This window comes from Chiloscyllium plagiosum, chromosome 39, assembly GCF_004010195.1.
Source record: "Chiloscyllium plagiosum isolate BGI_BamShark_2017 chromosome 39, ASM401019v2, whole genome shotgun sequence".
In the NCBI taxonomy this organism is placed as follows: Eukaryota; Metazoa; Chordata; class Chondrichthyes; order Orectolobiformes; family Hemiscylliidae; genus Chiloscyllium; species Chiloscyllium plagiosum.
Window position 1 is genome coordinate 9,148,759 of NC_057748.1, and position 19,787 is coordinate 9,168,545.

The following is a 19,787-nucleotide window of genomic DNA, read 5'->3' on the forward strand; positions in this document are numbered from 1 at the left end:
GAGCTTCTAAATGAAAGTGTCCATAAGAAACAGAAGAATTAGGCCATTCTGCCCATTGAGTCTGTTACACCATTTGATCATAGCTGATATGTTTCTCAACCCAATTCTCCTGCCATCTCCCTGTAACCTTTGACCCCCTTACTAATTAAGAACCTATCGCTGCTTTAGTGACTTGGCCTCTGCAGCCAAAGTCCCACAGATTAACCAGCCACTGGCTGAAGGAATTCCTCCTCATGTCTGGGGGAAACCAGACCTGGCATGAGGCAGTGGAGAGGGGAGGGGAGGGGAGGGGCATAAACATGAGTTGGAACAGCTGAGGGCAGAAACTTGGTACAGGCAAAGAGGTGCACACATCATAGAGACCAGTGTACGTATTCCTAGAGCGAGCAGTTTTCTGGAAGATGTCTTACCCTCATAGTACCCATATGTTGCGTTCTTGTACTCCTCCCATGACACCTTCCCATCCCGATTACTGTCGTATTCCTTCCAGTTCTTATTGACATTCTCATCGATGTACCTGATCTGTGCACGCTTGATCCAAGTGACTAACTCCTCCTTGGTTACCAGGCCATCTTTGTCCTGGTCAATCCGGTCAACAATTTTCCTGGAAGAGAAGGCCAAGAGAGGGAAGACACAAGGTCAGAACATCCTAAATGAGGAAATGGACATGATGCCTGTTGTCAGCACCATTGCCGCCCATCTCAGTCAGCAGTTTTAGCATCTATCTGTCTGCCTGTCCACATGCAGAGTAAAACTGCACCTCCAAAACATGAGGACAAGGTAACTGTTAAATTGGTTCCATCACTAGGTTAGTAAAACAGAACCTCAGGCTCGTAATAATTGCTGACTTAATTATCCAAATATGAACTGGGATACAATGTAAAACGGCAAAGACCACACAAAATTCTTGAACTGCGTCCTAAAAGAAGTTTGTTGTTTTAAACAAAATTTAAACAACCCCAATGAGAGGGGACACAATTCTTGATTTAGTCTTAGGAGGTGAAGCAAAAGCAGGTAGATCAAGCACCAATGGGTGACCATTTGAGAGACAGTGATCATAATTGTTAGATTTGGCTTTAAGTGGAAAGGCACAATGATAGACCAGGATTAAAAGTTATGTGCAGGAGATAAGCTTCACAAGGAGATAATCTGGCAAAAAAAACGGACCTGGTGCAGCTGCTTGAAGGAACAGTGGGTTGTGTGGAAAAGCACAGTTCTGCAGGCATAGTGTAGACATGATAACCAGGTGGTACTGCCAAAACTTAAGTCCCCTCATTATCCAGAAGGAAACAGGGCAAAATAAAGTAGAAAAATAGAGTTTACAAACAATCTCCAAAAAGTTAGTACTTCAGGAAGCTGCGAGGAGAATAGAAAGTATGGTGAAGTGAAAAAAAAATTTGGGAAAAACAGCATATATTAGATTAGATTAGATTCCATATATAAAAAAAATTGACCAGCAACAATAAGGAATGTCTAAGCATATTTAATCAGCACATTCAGACCAAAAGGGATGACTAAGGAAATGATTGGACGTATCAAAGTTGTAATGATAACTTGCATAAGGATGCAGAAGATATGGGCAGGGTTCTTAATGAGTACTTTGTCTTCCAAAAGGAAAGGGCTAATGCAGACTTTTAGTTAAAGTGGAGTGGGAACTTTTGTTTAAAAAAAGTAATGTTTAACAGGTACTTTTGGGAATGAAAGTGGTTTCCAGAGGCATTCCACAGGGTTTAGTGTCTTTGTGGTATATATTATTTGTGGTATATATTAATGAGCTAGACTTGAATGCGAGTCCCCTGGAGAGATGGATTTCCTTGAAGGTGGATAAATCAGGGGTGGATTGATTGCATTTTAGGCTTTTAACAAATCCACAGAGAAAATAGTGGATTCTCCAAAGATCATTTTTCCAATCCTTACTCAGGACAGGCGAGGTACCAGAGAACTGACAATCTGCAAACTTGTACCATTATTCAAAAAGGGTGCAAGGGAACAGCCAAACAATCCTAGGTCAGTCAGTCTGGCCTCAGTGGTGGGAAAATGACTATAATCAATATTGAGAGACAGGGTCAACTGTTACTTGGAAAGGCACAGATTAATAACAGTATAGTTTTGTGAAGGAAATATTGTGTCTTATGAACTTCACAGAATTCTTTGAAGTGGCAAGGATTTGAGGATAGTGCACTGGATGTTGTTTATGTGAATTTTAATCAGGCATTTGACAAGGTCCCACGTGGCAGATTAGTCATAAAAATGACAGCCCACAGTATAGAGGAGGACAGGGCAAGTTGGATCAAAAATTGACTCAGTGACAGGAAACAAAGGCTAACGTTTAACAGCTGCTTTTGTGAATGAAAGTGGTTTCCAGAGGCATTCCACAGGATTTAGAGTCAGGTCCCTTTTTATCTGTGGTATATATTAAATGATCTAGACTTGAATGCGAGAGACAATTGGTAAAATTGACCAGGGGTTTGACAGTGAAGATGGCTGCTGACTACAAGTTAGTATCAATGGCTTGGTGAAGTTGAACAAAAGAAGAAAGTAAATGGAACTCAATCTAGAAAATGCATTTGGGGAGGGGAAATAAAACAAGAGAATACATAATAAACAGGAGTGCACTGGGAGAGGTAGAGGTAGAGAGAGACCTTGTAGTGAATGTGTATAGGATTCTGAAGTTGGTAGAACAGGTGGATAATGTGGTAAAGGTAGTATAATGGGATGCTTTCCTTCTTTGGGCAAGGTATTGAATACAAAAAGGAAAGAACGCACAAGGGCATTAGAAAATGTCATATGTTTACTGAGCAAACACAAACATGATGGGCTGAATGGCCTCTTTCTGAGTTGGATGTTTTCTATGATTCTAAATCACAGAAACCAGACAATGCAGAAAGAGGCCATTCAGCCCATCAAGTCTGCACCGACCCCTGAACAGCATCCCAGCCAGACCCAGAGCCCTACCCGAAACCCATAACCCCACATTTAGCATGGCTAATCCCCTAACCTGTAGGTCTTCGAACTGTGGGAGGAGACTGGAGCACCTGGCAGAAACTCATACAGACTCCACTCAGACACAGTCAGCCAAGGCTGGCATCGAACCCAGGTCACTTGTGCTGAGAGGCAGCAGTGCTAACTACTGAGCCACTGTGTTCTAAGGAAGAGTTGAAAATTTCCCTATGGTAGATGGCAAAATTTGAATTCAATAAAAACCATGGGATAAAAAGCCAGTTTAATCATGAACACGTAATGAGAGTCAATTTTTGTAAATGGTTCACAAATATCTTTTTAGGGAACGTTATCTGCCGTCCTTACCCAGTCTAGCCTACGTGTGACTCCAGACCCACAGAAATGCTGCTGACTCTGAACCACCCTTTGACACACCGTGAGCAAGTCACTCATTTCAACAGCTGGCCTGGACAGCCACACCTACATCCCATCGAAATGAAAAGTAAAAACAAAATGGGAGCTCATAAAGTGACAGACATTGCAAAATTGGAGCCTCAGCTCACCTGCTGAATGGTGTGTAGAAGTATGCGAGACAAGCCCCAGGGCAAAGAATTTCTCTGTATGACTGGTTGGATTTCAGCACTTGCCCAAACCCCTCCCTTCCCCATTTATGGCAGAAATTCCAACCAACGACTGCTGTCAAGGCTCAGGTACAACAGATGGTTACTCGGGAAAGGAGACTACGAGGCTGACATTCCCGCAGTCCGATGAGACTTCCACTTGGATGGCACAGATGAGTTCGGTGAGACAATACCACAAGTGCTGGCACAACCACAAACCACAGCCCATTTATTCACCTGATGATAATCATCTAAAAAAAAATTCATTCACGGGATGTGGGGATTGCTGGCTAGGTCAGCATCATAAATTTGGGTGGGTGTGGGGGGAAAAAAAAAAATGGAGAAGAGGAGTGTAAATTTTCACAGACACTGTACCAAATTATCCTGAAATATTCATAGCCCAAGGTGGGGGAGAAGTGTGTCTGCAGAGAAAGGGGAGGCACAGGCACAGATGAGAATTCTCAGGTCACCAGAAACTCTTCAGTTAACCTCTCGTCAATCCCCGGCAGTAAAATGCAATTCCTGGTCAATTTATTGCTTCGGTTTCCTGCCATCTGTGCTGAGAAGATACAATAACTGCAGTGCTTTTGGGAAACCATATGAACAACTACTGGTCTGGACTTGCCTGTAAAAGGGGCCACGTAGCCCAAAGCTGCTCTTCCCTCTGCCACGTCTGTTGCCTCTCCTTGAGAGAGAGAGAGAGAGAGAGTCTGGATTTTACACGAGAGTGGGAATGGCGTGAGAGAGAGAGAGAGAGAGTCTGGATTTTACACGAGAGTGGGAATGGCGTGGGGGGAGGGGTGGCTCCTTGTTGCCAACTCAGCGGCAAAGAAGGGAAGTTGTTTGGAAAGTAGCAACTCATGTCAGATGTTTTAAAAAAACACCAAAAATTGATCACAGCGAGTGTTGGGGTGGGGGACATGGGGGGGGTGTGTGTGGCAGGAATGGGGAGAAGAGAGATTATATTACAGGCTCTACTTACGTTTTAAAAAAAAGAGGACAGAAGACAGCAGCAACACAGAGATTCACAAAGATTCTAACTCACAAACAGCCTGCAGTTCCCTTCCAAAAAAAACTGTAAAACATCAACCCCCTCCCCCCTGCAGTTCATAGCACCAAGAACCAGCGATACTCTCATATGTTGCAAATGTAAGACAGAAATATTTGGAGTAAGAGATTGCAAAATGTGAACATCAGTTTGGTACAGGTTGGCAGCAAAGGAACAATCCATTCATGTAGGAACCCGCTTATCAAGGAGTTTGATCTTTTAAGTGTAACTTAATGTACTACAAAACAAATAGATGTTGTTATCAACAGCAGTCAGTCAAATCACTGCATAAAGATTAACTTGCCAGTTTGTAGCCAACTAGACTGAAGTGTTATTGAAGGAAGAAGAAAGTGAGGACTGCAGATGCTGAAGGTCAGAGTCAGAGTAAGAGTCAAAAAGTGTGGTGCTGGAAAAGCACAGCCAGTCAGGCAGCATCGGAGGAGCAGGAGAGTCGACGTTTCGAGCATAAGCTTCTGATGATAAACAATAATCAGAAGCTTATGCTTGAAACGTCAACTCTCCTGCTCCTCAGATGCTGCTTGACCAGCTGTGCTTTTCCAGCACCATACTTTTTGACTGTTATTTGAAGTAAGTGAGTTAAAAAGATGCATGTGGAACAGTTGGCTGAACATGTAGGATCAGGTGACATGAGAAGTGAGAGGTTCTGCACCACCGCAGGCTGCCCTCAAAGTCACTGCGGAGTTGGGGGTAGAGACTGTCACATATCTCCTGCTGGAATGTTCCTTTGCAAAGGATGTCTGGAGAAAGGCGCAATGGTCTTTGTCAAAGTTTATCCCAAACAGCTCCGTGATGCAGGATTGTGGTCTACAGTCTGTTCCCCGGGACACACACAGAGATCAACTTGGTGAAAGATGCTCTTTGGTCTACCCAAAACAGGTTGGTCTTCCAGGGCAAGGGGTTGACCCCCAACAGAGTTATGCAGACTGGCACAAAGGTCCAGGATCACGTGCTGAGGGACAAAAGCTTGGGGCAGCTGCTGCCAAGACACAGTGGGGAAAGACTACCATTTATGGTCTTTCAGGTGAAATTAAATGGGGGTCTGCTCAGTTACTGGATTTTGTGCCTCAAATATGTAAATATATTCTTGTACATGTAAACAATGCCTTTGGGTCATTTGCTGGATGGAATCAAACTTCAGTGTTTGATTTTTCCTTCACGCTGCTGTACAGAACCAAACTACTACACAAAGATACTTACAAATAAAGTGTATTTTTGAAATAAAAAAAACTAGACAGGAATAAAATCAAATATCATAAGAATCACAGATTCCAATTACCCCAGTCTCTCTTTGCTCTCCTCTGGTGTGAGCTGATCAAAGGTTTTGGCTGTTTCCTTTCCCAGGAAGGCCTCATGATCAAACTGGTAGCCTTTCTGATCCTCGGGGTCCCGTTCGCCAATGTCAACCGAGTGATGCACCCTGTCCTTCTTCTCAGAGGTGGGTTTGCAAGAGGCCAGAGAGCCACAGAGAGCCAGCAGGCAGAGGCAAGTCAAGGAATTCATTGTCACTGCAAAAGATGGAGACAGAATGTACAGGGAATCAGAAAAGCACAGCAAGTTAAAGCATGGTCAACAAATAGCTGAACTATAGCACCTGAAGGCAAAAGTGAGGACTGCAGATGCTGGAGATCAGAGTCTAGATTAGAGTGCAGGTCAGGCAGCATCCAAGGAGCAGGGAAAAAAAAAAATCAACGTTTCAGGCAAAAGTCCTTCATCAAGAACCATCAGGAACGTGGATTACTTGGCATGATTATACACATGCCTAGTAATCCAGGAATCAGCAAGTTGCTCCTTTATGCTGCACAAAGCATGCCCCAATACCTGGGCAGAAAACAAAGCTCACCCTAACTTATGTCTCCACCCTAGCAAATAGATTAATGGGCACATCATCAAGACTGAGCTTATGAAATATTGATAAAAGCCAAGATATAGATAAAATGTTTGACATTATAGAGTGACATTTTCAAATTTATTTTATCTGTGCATTATTCCCAGGGATATTTTCAGTTCAGCTTTAAACTAAATGGTTTAGGAACATTCAGAATTTGCGCCTCTTGGAAAACTAGAGGAATATATTTTCCAAGAATTCACGTTATCTTAAAATCTGAGCTGGAAAGCTTTTCAAATTAAAATCGAGTTCATGCAACGAACTAACGGAAATTATGATTAATTTACATGGGAATGACTATGCACACAACATTCAAAAAACCATTGAGTATTCTGAAGTCATATCGGAGTCGAAACGATAGCTCTGTCCTCTCTCTTTCTAACCAAAGATGCTCCAGATTTGCTGAGTTTCTCTAACATTTTGTTTTTTTTAAAAAAAAGAGCTTATTAAGACATTCAGCAACGGAGTCCGAATTTCTACAAGTTTCAAGAACTTTCTTGAAAACGAAGCTTGAAACACGCAAAGCAAACAGAACAGGAGAGCATGCAGACTTGATTACATCTTTAACGTCTTTGAAGAGGTCTTACAGAGCTTCCCCACTTTTCAAAAAAACATTAAATGTATATTTAAAAAAACAAAGCGATCTCAACTGACTCAAACCCCTCGAAAGATTACAAAACATCATTCCCTCCCCCTCCCCCCAGAACAGTACACTTACATTTAACAAAAAAGCTGCAATTTTATAAAACTAACTTGACATGGAAGCCTTCTAAAACTGAAAACATTTAATAAAAAAAAGGAATAAGAACTAACATTTGTTAGCAAAGTGCCTAAATTTCAGATAAGCAGCAACAAATACTATATTGGTAAATTAGAAAAAAATTAACAAACTGTTTGCAAACTTGAAAAAACTTTAAAAACTGTAATTTAAAAGTAGTAAATCACTCAAGTGCATACAAAACTTGCAATATTTTGTGAAACGTTAAAATCTATCACTATCTCATCAACATAAAAATCATAATCTCACCTCTTATCAATGAGTCTGATAAAATGCTGGAATTATCTATGTGCAGAGTTATATTGTTGCCACAGAAGGCAATGCAAACATCTTCCAATCACGGCTCAGCTTTCATTCCGTGCGGTGCACGCTCGGATCTGTTACCGGCTTTGTGATTGGTGATGTCCGCAGCGGGGTTTCTGACTGGTTGGGAACCGCCACGTTGACATGGGGAGCAACGGCGTCTGCACCAAGGACCGCGCTGCCTCTTGGGACTTGTAGTTTTAATTTTCAATTTGGACCCTCACCCCGACACATCAGTAATCATTACCTTTTTATTAAACGAAATAAAGAAAACCGCGATTGCTGGTTATCTGAAACTAAACAGGTGACCATTCAGCATTGAAATAAGACAATAAAATAAAGCATCAATCATTGCCTTTTATATGATTAAAGATGCAAAAGCAAATGGAGACAGATAACTTGGAACTTACAGTTTTACATTTCAAATTGGACCATCCTCCATGCCCCTTCAAACATTCGTAAACAAACATTGCCTTTTTATAAAACAAAACAACTGTCGATTATGGACATCTGAAACAAAACAAGTGCTGGAGAAACATGGCAGGTCTGGCTGCATCTGTGGAAGCAGAATTAACATTTTGAGATCAGTGACACTTCTTCAGAGTTGTAATAAAACACTAACAAAACGAGATAACAACCCTTTTACACAAGGACTGTGGCCATTGGGCCTGGAGCAAAGATGGCTACTGGTTGGGAATTGATGGAGCCTAGTCAGAGCACATGGAGACCCTTACAGAAAGCCTGCAATATCTATCTTTTTAGCTTTATTTCTTATTTTCCCAACCCATACTATGTACATCTGTAATACAGTGTACCTTTTTTCTTTATTTTCTCTATTTTTGTACATAAAATTTGTAATTAAGATGGCACAGCTACATTGTACCCTTTCACTGTCCTCCTGTTCTTTGTAACTTGAGTTCATGTGACGATACGCCTAATTTTATTTTAAGATTCCAGGAAAAGCAGATGGCATAGAGAGAGAGAGAGAGACACACAAGCAGAAAGTGCTGGGGAAACTTAGCAAGTCATAGCAGCATTTGTAGAGAGAGAATCAGAATTAACTTTGAGTTGTGACCCTTTTCAGAAAAGTAAAACAAAGAATTGTAAATGCTGGGAACCTGAAATAATATAAATTGCTAGAGAAGCTCAGCACGTCTGGCAGCATTGGTGAGAAAGCAGAATGTTTCATATCCAGTGACCAGTTCTGTTTTTGACCTGAAGAGTTTCTCTCGCAATTTCAGATTCACTAGATATCATTTCTCAGGATTTTAAACACATAAAGGGAAATAATGGTTATTGCTTTATTTTGTTTCAATTAAGAAGAAGGGCGACTGGACTCAAAATGTTAATTCTATTTTCCTCTATATACAAATGCTGGTGATCCGCCAAACCTCTGTTTTTATTTCAGATTTCAAGCATCTTTTGATTTTATGTCTTTTCCTAATTAGCCTGTTCTGAGATGTTATTCCACGTCCCTGGAATAGGTAGGACTTGAACACTTGCCTTACTGGTTCAGAGGTAGGAATATTACCACAGCGCCACAAATATTCTTTGTTTTACGGTATTTTGAGGGAGAGAAGCAGAAAGCGGACGGGCCAGAAAGGAAAAAAAAACGACAGGACCGAGCGCGTCACCCCTTCCGCTTGACGGCTGATCGACGGCTTAAGAACCCAATCGCTGCTGGGCTCAGACCGATTGACGTCCGGCAAGCGAATGACAAAGCGAAGAAACGGCTCGGGACCAGACAAACCAGTCCACGGAGAGTGTCCAATCATATTGTTCTGAGGGCGGGTTCAGCTCGCGACTCCATGTTGATTGGTCGGCCGCGTTTGGGCGGGAAGGCGGTAGGCCGGGTGTTGTCCGTAAGCGCGTGGCGGAGGCGTCAGAAACCCAGACACTGGAATTTTGCTCTTTATCGCCTACTCAAATGTCGTAATTTTAGTCACAATATTTACCGTCCAAAGAAATCAAGATAAACAGAGAGAAACGAACCCTATTTAGGTTAGGAGACACTACTTAAACCGAAAGAAAGGTGAGGAATAAAATAAAAAGGCATGATTGTAAGAAATGAAGGGCATTTAAAAATTGTTCACATTGGGTAAAAAAAAATCCAAATATTATAAGTTATTTGTTTCAAAATGTGTGCTGTGAAGAATTGAAAATATTTCAACGTTTGCATTGGCCTTTTTAAATTCGCAATCTAAAGTAAGTTCAATTTTAATGCAAAATGCTATTTTTGGATGTTATGGTTAAATTTTGCATAAAGTCCTCATTGCAGTCTTATAGATATTTAAATACTTACTGGACACTTAATATGTGTCCATAGGCTGCAGTGATCTGGCCAAATTGCACCATTGATATATTTTCCAGTTCATCCAAGACTTGTTAAATGTGGAGGGCTGTGAACTGCCAAATTGGATGATGTGCTGATCCTCAAAATTCATTAGAACAGTGCAGGAGGCTGAGTACACATTGTTATTTCATCCTCTTCCTACTTGACTTGCATCCTTAATTTCCCACAGTTCCGGTGAAAATTGAATTAACTGAAATGTTTTTCCCTCGCTGGATAGACTGCCTTACTGGCTTAGTGTTTTCAGAATTTTTGATTTCTATTTCAGATTATCTGCAGCATTTGCATCTGTTATGAGGCCCAGAATCATATTTAAATAACGATATGTGAATTATGTTTGGATTGTTTATGGTGTTAAAGAAGTTACATAAATACCAATTGTAGCAACGTTAGCTGGTTTTGCGTCTCTTATTTAACCTTGTTATATTTTTTGACCGTGGAATTATGTTAATACATAACATTAAAACTGTAGGTATAAATATTATGGAAACTCTGTTTGTAAACTGTTTCCTGTAACACTGTGGTTACAATGTTTTGAAGTGATGTTTCTAAACTGCCTTTCAAGCCTGTCAGATTTTTAAATGCTTTACAAAGTCATTAATTGTCCATAGATAGGTTAACTAATAGAAATATTAGTTTTCTTTATTTGCATCGTGTCTAATTTTTCCTTCATCCCTGTCCCTCCCTTTTGATCTTGCTAGGTTGGACAATCGCTGTAGTTGACAAGGTAGGTGATCACAAATCTCAATACTCCTGATATTACTGCTGTGAACGCATTACAGAAAAAGATTCAAATGTCAGTTCTTTTTCTGTTTATTGTTCCTGTCAGTCAATGATTTGTGACAAAGAATATGGACTGTATTCAGAAATAAAACAGTAATGACATAAATGCAAAGCACAACATGATCATCCAATTTAAATTATTATATTTTAGGAAAACCATGTGGGCAAAGGGAGAAGAAAGTAATTTCTCTGTGCAGACTGAATCAATATGGGGCATGTAAAAATATGCTGGGTCTGTATTTCCTAAAGTTTTGAAGAACGAGAAAATGTTATCAGTGAAACTTATAAAATTCTTGAATGATGCATGATATTGCCTGAACAGGTGAATCTAGAACCAAGGGACATAAACACAGGATAAGAAGTAGGCCATGTATGATGAGATGAGGAGGAATTTCTTAACTTAGGGAGTAGTGAATATTTGAAATTATCTATACCAGAGACTGTAGAAGCTCAAACCTTAAGCATGCTCATCGCAGAAATTGAGAGGTTTCTGGACTTTAAGGGATGTGGAGTTAGTGTGGGAAAGTGGCATTGAGGTAGAAGACCAGACCAGTTGACGTTGTTTACTTGGACTTCAGTAAAACTGTATGGTAGACTAATTAGTAAAGTTAAATCACATGGAATTCAGGGTGAACTTGCCAATTGGGTACAAAATTGGCTTAATGGTAGGAGTCAGAGTGGTGGAGGAGGGTTGTTTTTCGGACTGGAGGCCTGTTACAGCGGTGATCCAAGATGATTGGTTGTGGGTCCCTTTTTTGGCATTTTATATAAATGATTTAGATGAGAATATAGAAGGCATGGTTAGTAAGTTTGCGGATGACACCAAAATTGGTTGTTTAGTGGACGGTGAAGAAGGTTATCTAAGATAACAAAGTGATCTTGATCGATTGGGTCAGTGGGTTGAGGAGTGGCAGATGGACTCCAATTTGGGTAAATACGAGGTATTGCATTTTGGAAAAAAAGCAAGCACAGGATTTATACAATTGAAAGAGAACCTTCGGTAGCATTGTGGAATAGAGAGACTGAGAGGTTCAGATACCTATTTCTTTGAAATTTGCATCACATGCAGACAGGAAGTTTAAGAAGGCACTTGGCACATTTGCCTTCATTGCTTCGACCTTTGAATAGATAAGTTGGGAAGTCATGTACAGGATGTTGGTGAGGCCTGTTCTGGAGTATTGTGTCCGGTTGTGGTCGCCCAGTTATAGGAAGGATATTATTAAGCTAGACAAGGTTCAAAAGACATTTACAGGTTGTTGTGGCTTTGCAAGGTTTGAGTTATGAAGAAAGGTTGGATAGACTGGGACTTTTCTCACTGGAGCATAGGAGGTTGAGAGATGATCTTACCAAGGTTTATAAAATCAGTATATAGATTGGGTCAATGGGAGATCTCTTTTCCCTTGGATGAGGGATTTTTAAGGTGAGAAGAGAGAGATTTAGAAAAATCATGGGGCAAATGTTTTACACAGACGCTAGTTTACATGTAGAATGAACTTCCTGAGGAAGTGATGGATATGTGCACAATTATAATGGTAACATACACTTAGATAAGTCCATGAATAGGAAAAGTTTGGAGGGATATGCGCCAGGAGCAGGCAGGTGGGACTAGTTTAGTTTGGGATTACGTTCTGCATGGACTGGTGGATGGAAGGGTCTGTTTTCATCCTGATGAAGGGCTCATGCCCGGAACATCGATTCTCCTGCTCCTCGGATGCTGCTTGACCTGCTGTGCTTTTCTAGCACCACACTCTCAATTCTGTTATCATCCTGTATAACTCTAGGATTCCATAACAGGGAAACCAAAGATTGAACAAACTCAAAAATGGGTTTGGAAATCAACAGGAGATGTGACCCTTCAGCATCAATCCGGTTAGTAAATGATGACTTCACCTTACACAATTCGATTGAAAACAATCATCAAAGAAGGTCTTTCTCAGTTACTGTGACTAACAAAGTTGCACTGTAGTACAGTGAAGGTGCTGTTCCTCCTAATGAACATCCCCATTTCCTACCTGATACAATGCTGTGGCTCTCGAAGATCCTTCTCATTCATCGCATACCCTTGTCGCATTCTCCAGTGGTCCAGAGCAGAGCTTGCAAGGATTGAGTGGTGCCTTATCAGCACTTTAATGCAACAAACTCCCAGACATGAGCAAGCATGGGACCCTCATGTTGAGAAGACATCTTATGGATCTCATTGGTCACCGTAGAAGAAAGTACTGCATTGCATATTGTTATGTCATGGGGTAAACTCGCCTGCGTAAATTTAAGCCAGCAACACAGAAAAAAATTATCCTGTGCAGTAATCTTTGAAAATTTGAGAGGTCAAGAACTATTTAAAGTAAAAATTAACAACTTTAATTCTTAAAGTATAACAGAATAAATAACTAACAACTATTGACAACTCCTTCCTCTAACCAATGTTTTATTTTCCCTTCTCCAATACTAGTCCGATTAAAACCCCTGATTAAGATTTATCAAAATTCAAATTTTCAAAACCAGCCAGATGTTGAAACTTCTCTTTATATCTTACTTCGTCTTTTCTGCTTCTTCTTCTTCTTCTTAGGGATTTCTGTTTCACAGGTTACTGATCGATTAATGGTACCTTTAAGAGAGTTATTCTCTGGGCAGTCTGCGGATGCAGGTGGCTTGGCAGTTCTCCTCCCAACTGTTCAGTTTTCCCCACTCTTATATCTCCAAAGTATTGGATTGTGCCATTGGCTTTTAAGATTATCAATACACTAAATTCAAACTTGATTGGAGTTTGGAATTTTTTGGGGTATAATTTAAACTGATTGGCCTAATTTGAATTTGTTTTGTCGACTCCAGGCAACCAGTGATTGAGTTGTTCGACCAAATGTTACACTATATCTTGTTCAGAACACTAGGTGCTGTGTCAGGTAGTTCTGCTAGCTTTTAACTCTCTTAAAGGTACAGTGCACTCACATCGTCATAACAATATTCGCTGGGCCTCATGTCATGACATTCTAATGCTTACCCACTGAACAATGTTGTACATTTTGAATGCTGCAACAGCTTCCATAATTTTGTCATGCTGTCCCAAGACATTATTTGGCTGTGCCACTGCCTCTTTCTCATCTGACGGCCATTTCATTGAAGTCGATCAGCTATGGGTCTTCTGCCATTTTACTGGCAAATGTAACAAGTTGCCTGGGCTTTGTGTCTGCACTAAAAAGAAAGGCAAGACAGAAGTATTGTGACACTTTAAATTCTGAATGAGGCACCATTGCACAAGAAAGTAATGCTGTGTGAGCATCCAAGTAGGTGCAAAGTGAATGAGCACTAAGAGCGCAAGCCAAAAGTCCAGAGTAGAATCCTGTTCTGATACACAAGATGATTGTGTGTCCCTGCGTGCAAAGCACCCTGGTAGTAGCATTACAATAAAAGGTGTTGGTGAGCTCCAAAGTGCATTTTTGAAGTGGCAAACTATATTATAAATGAATCAGAGATATGCTATGATAATGTGATGAGGCTGCTGCTGGCCTAGTCCCAGCCTCAGTGGATAGAGGATGCAGCCAAGTGCTGCCCATGGACTGTGCCTTGAGATATTGGGGAGTACTAGTCAAGGTAGATACCCAGAGAAGTCACTGTTCAGTCTTGTTGGAACTTGTCAGCACCTAGTTTCTCTACACCGCCTGGAGCAAAGTATATATAAATCAGGCAAAATTAGGTAATAATATGTGTTACAACAGATCAGAAGCCTGAAGTGCTGTAGATGTTTTTTACTTTTAATTCTAAAGTCTTTTTTAAAAAAATGACTGCTGCTGGTAAAGGTAAATTGCGCATATAAATTCAGTGACTGTCTGGCAAAGTCTTTTGTGAAACCAGTGGAATGTTGCAGATATAAAATGTTAGGGAAACCTCAAGCAGGCAAAGACCGAACAAGAAAAGGTAACAAGAGGGTTGACTATCTTTCCTGTCAGCAGAAAGCCACCTCTTTCTGGTTCACCCTCCATGATGTACAAAAAAAGGTTAAAACCGACTGCAACACTGATCTGTGTATTTTATTGGCCTGATGTCCGAGTGTGTGGACTAGTTACTGTGAGGGCCACACTTTTTTTAAAACAGCCATTTAAACACATCTGCACTGCTGGTAAAGAAAGTGAAATTCTCTATATCACTGAGTGCTCTTACCCAGTTCAAAATGAGATAGGACAAAGGTATTTCACTAAACCTTTGAAACCAAAAATCTCAGGATAAACTGCCAATATAAATGCCACTGGTGCCATCCTATAACAGCCACAATGTCTTAGAATCTGCTCTTATGGACAAATCGGAGACTAATCTATATTTCTTAAAATGTAATCAGTTTGGACTCACCTCTTTAATCTCTGTATGGGTTGCATTACTATTTCTTCTCAATGATTAGTAATTTCTTATTCTCTGGACTTTGCAAGAATTAGGTGATAATTATTTAATTCTGAGGCACTTGATAATGTGGACATTGAAGGCTGAATCTTACCTGAAATTGACTGTCAACTAAATTGGGCAATTGGCACCCTGCTTTGCTGGTGAGAACTGCTGGATGCATGTTGTTTGTGATTGCAGTGCATGGAGCATGCCCTGAGATGTTGGTGAGCGAGGGAGATCTAGAGGAGCAAGTAGCAAGATGAAATTATAATGTAGCTGCTCAAACTTTCATGTTGGAAACTGATGCCATCTAATTTCTATCCAATGGGTGGAAGAATGGGAAACTGCAAATCAATGAGGCACGATAATATAATGAGATGTTAATTCAAGCTAACTGGCCTCTTGTCACTCACTAGCTTTCTCCATTCAGTGCCTTTTAGAAAAGGGGTCCTTTACTCACCAATGTCAGGAAGCTGTCCTCACTACGCATCTCAGATGATTCTTCCAACTTTCTCACCAATTCTGATCTTGTTCAGGGGCTGGGTAGATTCTGTCCTTTGAGGCTTCCTCTGGCTGGAAAGTCTAGAATGTGAGAGCGCAGTCTCAGATAAGGGTCAATTATTTAGGACTGAGATAAGGAGAGATTTCTTTACTCAAATGATTGTGGTTTTCTAAAATTCTCTACCCCAGAGAGTTGTGGATGTTTCATCATTGAATATATTTAAAACTGAGACAAAATTGATCTTTGGTCTCTCGGAATGAAGCATTGAGGGGAGCAAGAAAGAGTTCAGTTGAAACACAAATTAATTGTACTGAATGGCAGTACAGGCATGAAGGGCCTCTGGGCTGTCCTTATTTATCATCTTCATATGGGTGGCTCAGTGGAAAGCACTGCTGCCTCAGTGCCTGGGACCCGGGTTTGATTTCCGCCTCGGGTGACTGTCTGTGTGGAGTTTGTGCATTCTCTCCATGTCTGCGTGGGTTTCGTCCAGATGCTCCTGTTTCCTTCCACAATCCAAAGACGTGCAGGTCAGGTGAATTGGCCATGCTAAATTGCCCATAGTGTTAGGTGCATTAGTCAGGGGTAAATATAGGATAGGTGAATGGGTCCGGTGGGTTACTCTTCAGAGGGTCTTGTTTAGCCGAAAGGCCTGTTTCCATACTGTAGGGAATTTAATCAGGTCTCACCAAGCGAACAGCCATCTAAGCAGCATAGGGACACCTGTTAGCACTCCAGTCACTGAAGTGATAGAAATAATTCATGTTTATAATGTCAAAAATGAACTAATTTTCATTTTTATTTCAGGTGAGTTAGTTTAACTGCTTCCTTTTTAAATATGCTATGTATGGCTTGAAGTCGAGTTTAATATAATAAATAAGAAATCTGGCTGATAAATATGGTGAAGTGTCTGTTTTTATATTTACGGCATGTTTCATATGCAAACGTACATGGCTAATATTATTTTACATTTGGGAGATTTTAATTCATTCAGTATGTTAGGAAACAGTCAATATGTTTTGAGGAAGAAAAGCAAAAGTATTCAATTCAAATACAAACATATTTTGTGTTAAGTGTATGTTTAACAACTATGTCTGAATTTGAGAGATACCTTTTGATTTTCTTTCTCCCATACAAAGCTGAAAGGAATTTTGAGGGGTTGCCTTGGGAGTATAAGAACAGTCGTTAAGTCCTCATGAAGCCATCAGAAATATACAGGCAGAGTGGCTTCAGGGAAGGTTAGCAACAAACCCAAGGTTATGGCCAGGGTCTGTATTTCAGATCTCATTTTACGTTAAGTTATATCATTCAGAATTGTTTGTTATTTCTATATTTTGTGCAGAGCTAGTTCAGCTGTTTAATTCTGCCCCTATTGCTCAAGCTTCTCAACATTAAAGTCATTGTTAGTATGTAGCTTAAACTATTATCTGGTCATATTTATCCTGGTGTGCTTGGAAGTAAAGGAAATTACATGATCTCTGAAAATGGTGACAACTATTCATTTTTGACTTCTGGGCTCACTGCAGTGTAGCTATTGGCCATGCAGAGATTTGCTACAGTTCAAAGGGAATGAGAACTTGCAAGAGGGGTGGTCATTGATGCTGAGCATAAGAAGAATGTCTGAGGTAAATATTCAAAAACATAATCATTTTGGTCGGAATTCTTAGCCACTGTGTTCCCCAAGGATTCATACTAGGACCATTGCTTTTCTTGAACTTTATTAACAACTTAGATTTGAATGTACAGCCATAAGTTTGAAATTTGCAGATGACCACCACACTTGGAAATGTTGTGAACTTTGAGGAGAATCTTCAGAGACTTCAAGAGGTCATAGACACACTGGTGAAAAGGTCACTGACCTGGAATAGATAAAAGTTAATATCAAAAAGTGAAGATTTACATTTTGGTAGGGTGAATGAGGAGAGAGTGTAAGTTAAGGGTACAATTCTAAATAGAGTGAAGTAACTGTTCTTTGATTCTATATTGCGAAATCTTCAAACAAGCAGAGTGCTCTTCTCTAGTGTTGAAACTGCAGTTATGGAGAAATATTAGTGTGCTCGGCCGTTTCTGTTTTAAGGCCATGACACTCAACTGCTTAAGTATAGAATCCCCTTTCAAATGCATAAGCAATCCCAGAACTCCAATTCTTCCAAATTACTATACAATATACTACTGATAAAGTGCTGCTTAAAAAGAATGTTTTAATAATGCTTTTTTAAGTGAAAGGGTATTTACTCACAGAAAAGGTGAAGTGGGTGTACCTGTTCCATACTGTAAATTATCTGGTACTCAACATCTGCTACTGAGCAAGGCCACATTTGACTGGTAGCCATCACCAACCTCAATAATTGAATGTTTAAGTGGTGATCTCCATGCCACCTTGCTCAATACATGTTCCCCTGTCAGATGATACTGTCAGTCCGGTCTGCATTGCACATGTGGTGGCTGCACTCCACCTTCACCATCTGGCTGGCATCATGCCAACCTGTGGCCACTGCTTTGTTATTTCATGGATTCCCTGGAATGTCTCTGGATCTCTAGGTGTTCACAGCTCTCAGTTAGAAACCATCTGTTTTAGAGTCCCTTTGCTTAAATTAGTTGTATGTCTGTCATAGTAGTGAGATAGAAATCCTTAGACAAAAGTGTGCTCATGTTATGGTCTTCAAGGAATCTGAAAATATTTCAGACATATTATTTTCCAGAAATAGTTTAGGTTATGCGTGCTAAACTTTGCATTGTGAATTTACTTCAAAAATATCCTCTTGAAACTATGTCAATGATGAATTACTATTTGGATGAAAAATAACAGGACCTCTGGTCATTATACTCCATCTGAGTTGCCATCTTCAGGAAAAATGGGGAGATAACTTAGGAGATGAGGAAAGGAAAAACAAGTAGTTGGAAACTGAATTTGCTTGGCTTGTAATACAACTGTTTCCTTCACAAATAACAGATGAAAGCCATGGAGAGAGACGAGGTGCCATTGGGGATAAATGCTTTCACCTTGATTCCACACCAGAAATACAGAAGAAGTTGCAGACATTTGCAATCCAAGAAGAATGGTGACAGACTGGAAAGTTTTCACCTACAGTATAACTGTGGCTACTTCCAGATAATACCAATTGAAATCTTTCACAAGGTGTTGTGTTATCTTTCAGGTACAATTAATACAATACTTTTAAGAAAATCATTGGACCCACCTCCCCAATTCCCACCCCCTCCCATGCTCCTTTTACAGATTTCCTAACTGTCAGAATTTCTTCACTTCTCTTATAAAGAACTTGGTTCATATTGTGATGAACTACATTCCTTAGGCAGCCCTTTAGTAGTGTGTTACAGACAAACCTGAATGGTAATAGTCAATAATTTGATTGTCAAGGGCATTAGAGCCGTGCTTTGCTGTGATCTCACTCAATGTCCACATACATACAAATGTTCCATCTTGGTCCACTAAATATTAATCAAGAGAAGGAAACCTAAATTCTTTTTCACTCTGTCCTAACCCAGGTACAGTGGAGGCAATTTACTTCCAGGCAATGGAAATCAAACCTGGGATCTTTCTGGTCTTTAGGCTCAGTACCACACTGGGTAATTTATTGTACTTAATGAAGTTATGATCATGTAGCTGATGTTTAATTAGCCTCTTCAATCTCACTGCCTCAGTTCAGACATGAAAAATGACTATTTGGACATGGTACAAAGAATTCTAATCACGGCAACAATTCGAACATTATTATTACTTTTTCCTATATTTCTGCTCTAGTTTTGCTACGTTTGATGGCAAATGTGCAGCTTCAGGCCTTCTAACACTGCACATTGTTAGGATGCACAATGTTCCTCTTGCAACATGTTTGAGGTGAGGGATGCCATGGACGTCCCTGCTGATTACACTTGCAGGAAGTGCACCCATCTCCAGCTCCTCCAAGACCGTGTTAGGGAACTGGAGCTGGAGTTGGATGAACTTAGGATCATTCGGGAGGCAGAGGGGGTCATAGATCGGAGCTTTAGGGAAGTAGTAACTCCAAAGATGGCAGATAGATGGGTGACAGTGAGGGGGACTGGGAGGAAGCAGCCAGTGCAGGGACCCCCTGCAGACGTTCCCCTCAAGAACAAGTATACCGTTTTGGATACTTGTGGGGGGGATGACTTACCAGGGGTAAGTAACGGGGCTCAGGCCTCTGGCACAGAG

General features: G+C 40.5%; 2 protein-coding genes across 6 annotated transcripts in view; one reads left to right on the forward strand and one right to left on the reverse strand.

Annotated features, from left to right (window-relative positions):
- rcn3 (reticulocalbin 3, EF-hand calcium binding domain) overlaps positions 1-8,026 on the reverse strand; it is a 20,999-nt gene extending 12,973 nt beyond the window's left edge. For 2 of the 3 annotated variants that reach the window (XM_043679685.1, XM_043679683.1), the window contains exons 1-3: positions 7,542-7,646; positions 5,906-6,134; positions 411-604 (exon numbers count right to left, since the gene is read on the reverse strand). In XM_043679685.1, the coding sequence (XP_043535620.1) occupies positions 411-604; positions 5,906-6,129 (418 nt within the window). In that variant the 5' untranslated portion in view covers positions 6,130-6,134; positions 7,542-7,646. Of the gene's footprint in view, positions 1-410; positions 605-5,905; positions 6,135-7,541; positions 7,647-8,005 lie in introns of those variants that run through there. The other variant, XM_043679684.1, reaches the window with a different exon arrangement.
- A 1,293-nt stretch (positions 8,027-9,319) lies between these two features.
- LOC122542207 (F-box only protein 47-like) overlaps positions 9,320-19,787 on the forward strand; it is a 66,089-nt gene continuing 55,621 nt past the window's right edge. For 2 of the 3 annotated variants that reach the window (XM_043679686.1, XM_043679688.1), the window contains exons 1-3: positions 9,320-9,627; positions 10,647-10,672; positions 18,552-18,756. In XM_043679686.1, coding sequence (XP_043535621.1) covers positions 18,552-18,756 — 205 coding nt within the window. In that variant the 5' untranslated portion in view covers positions 9,320-9,627; positions 10,647-10,672. The remainder of the gene's footprint in view (positions 9,628-10,646; positions 10,673-18,551; positions 18,757-19,787) is intronic. The other variant, XM_043679687.1, reaches the window with a different exon arrangement.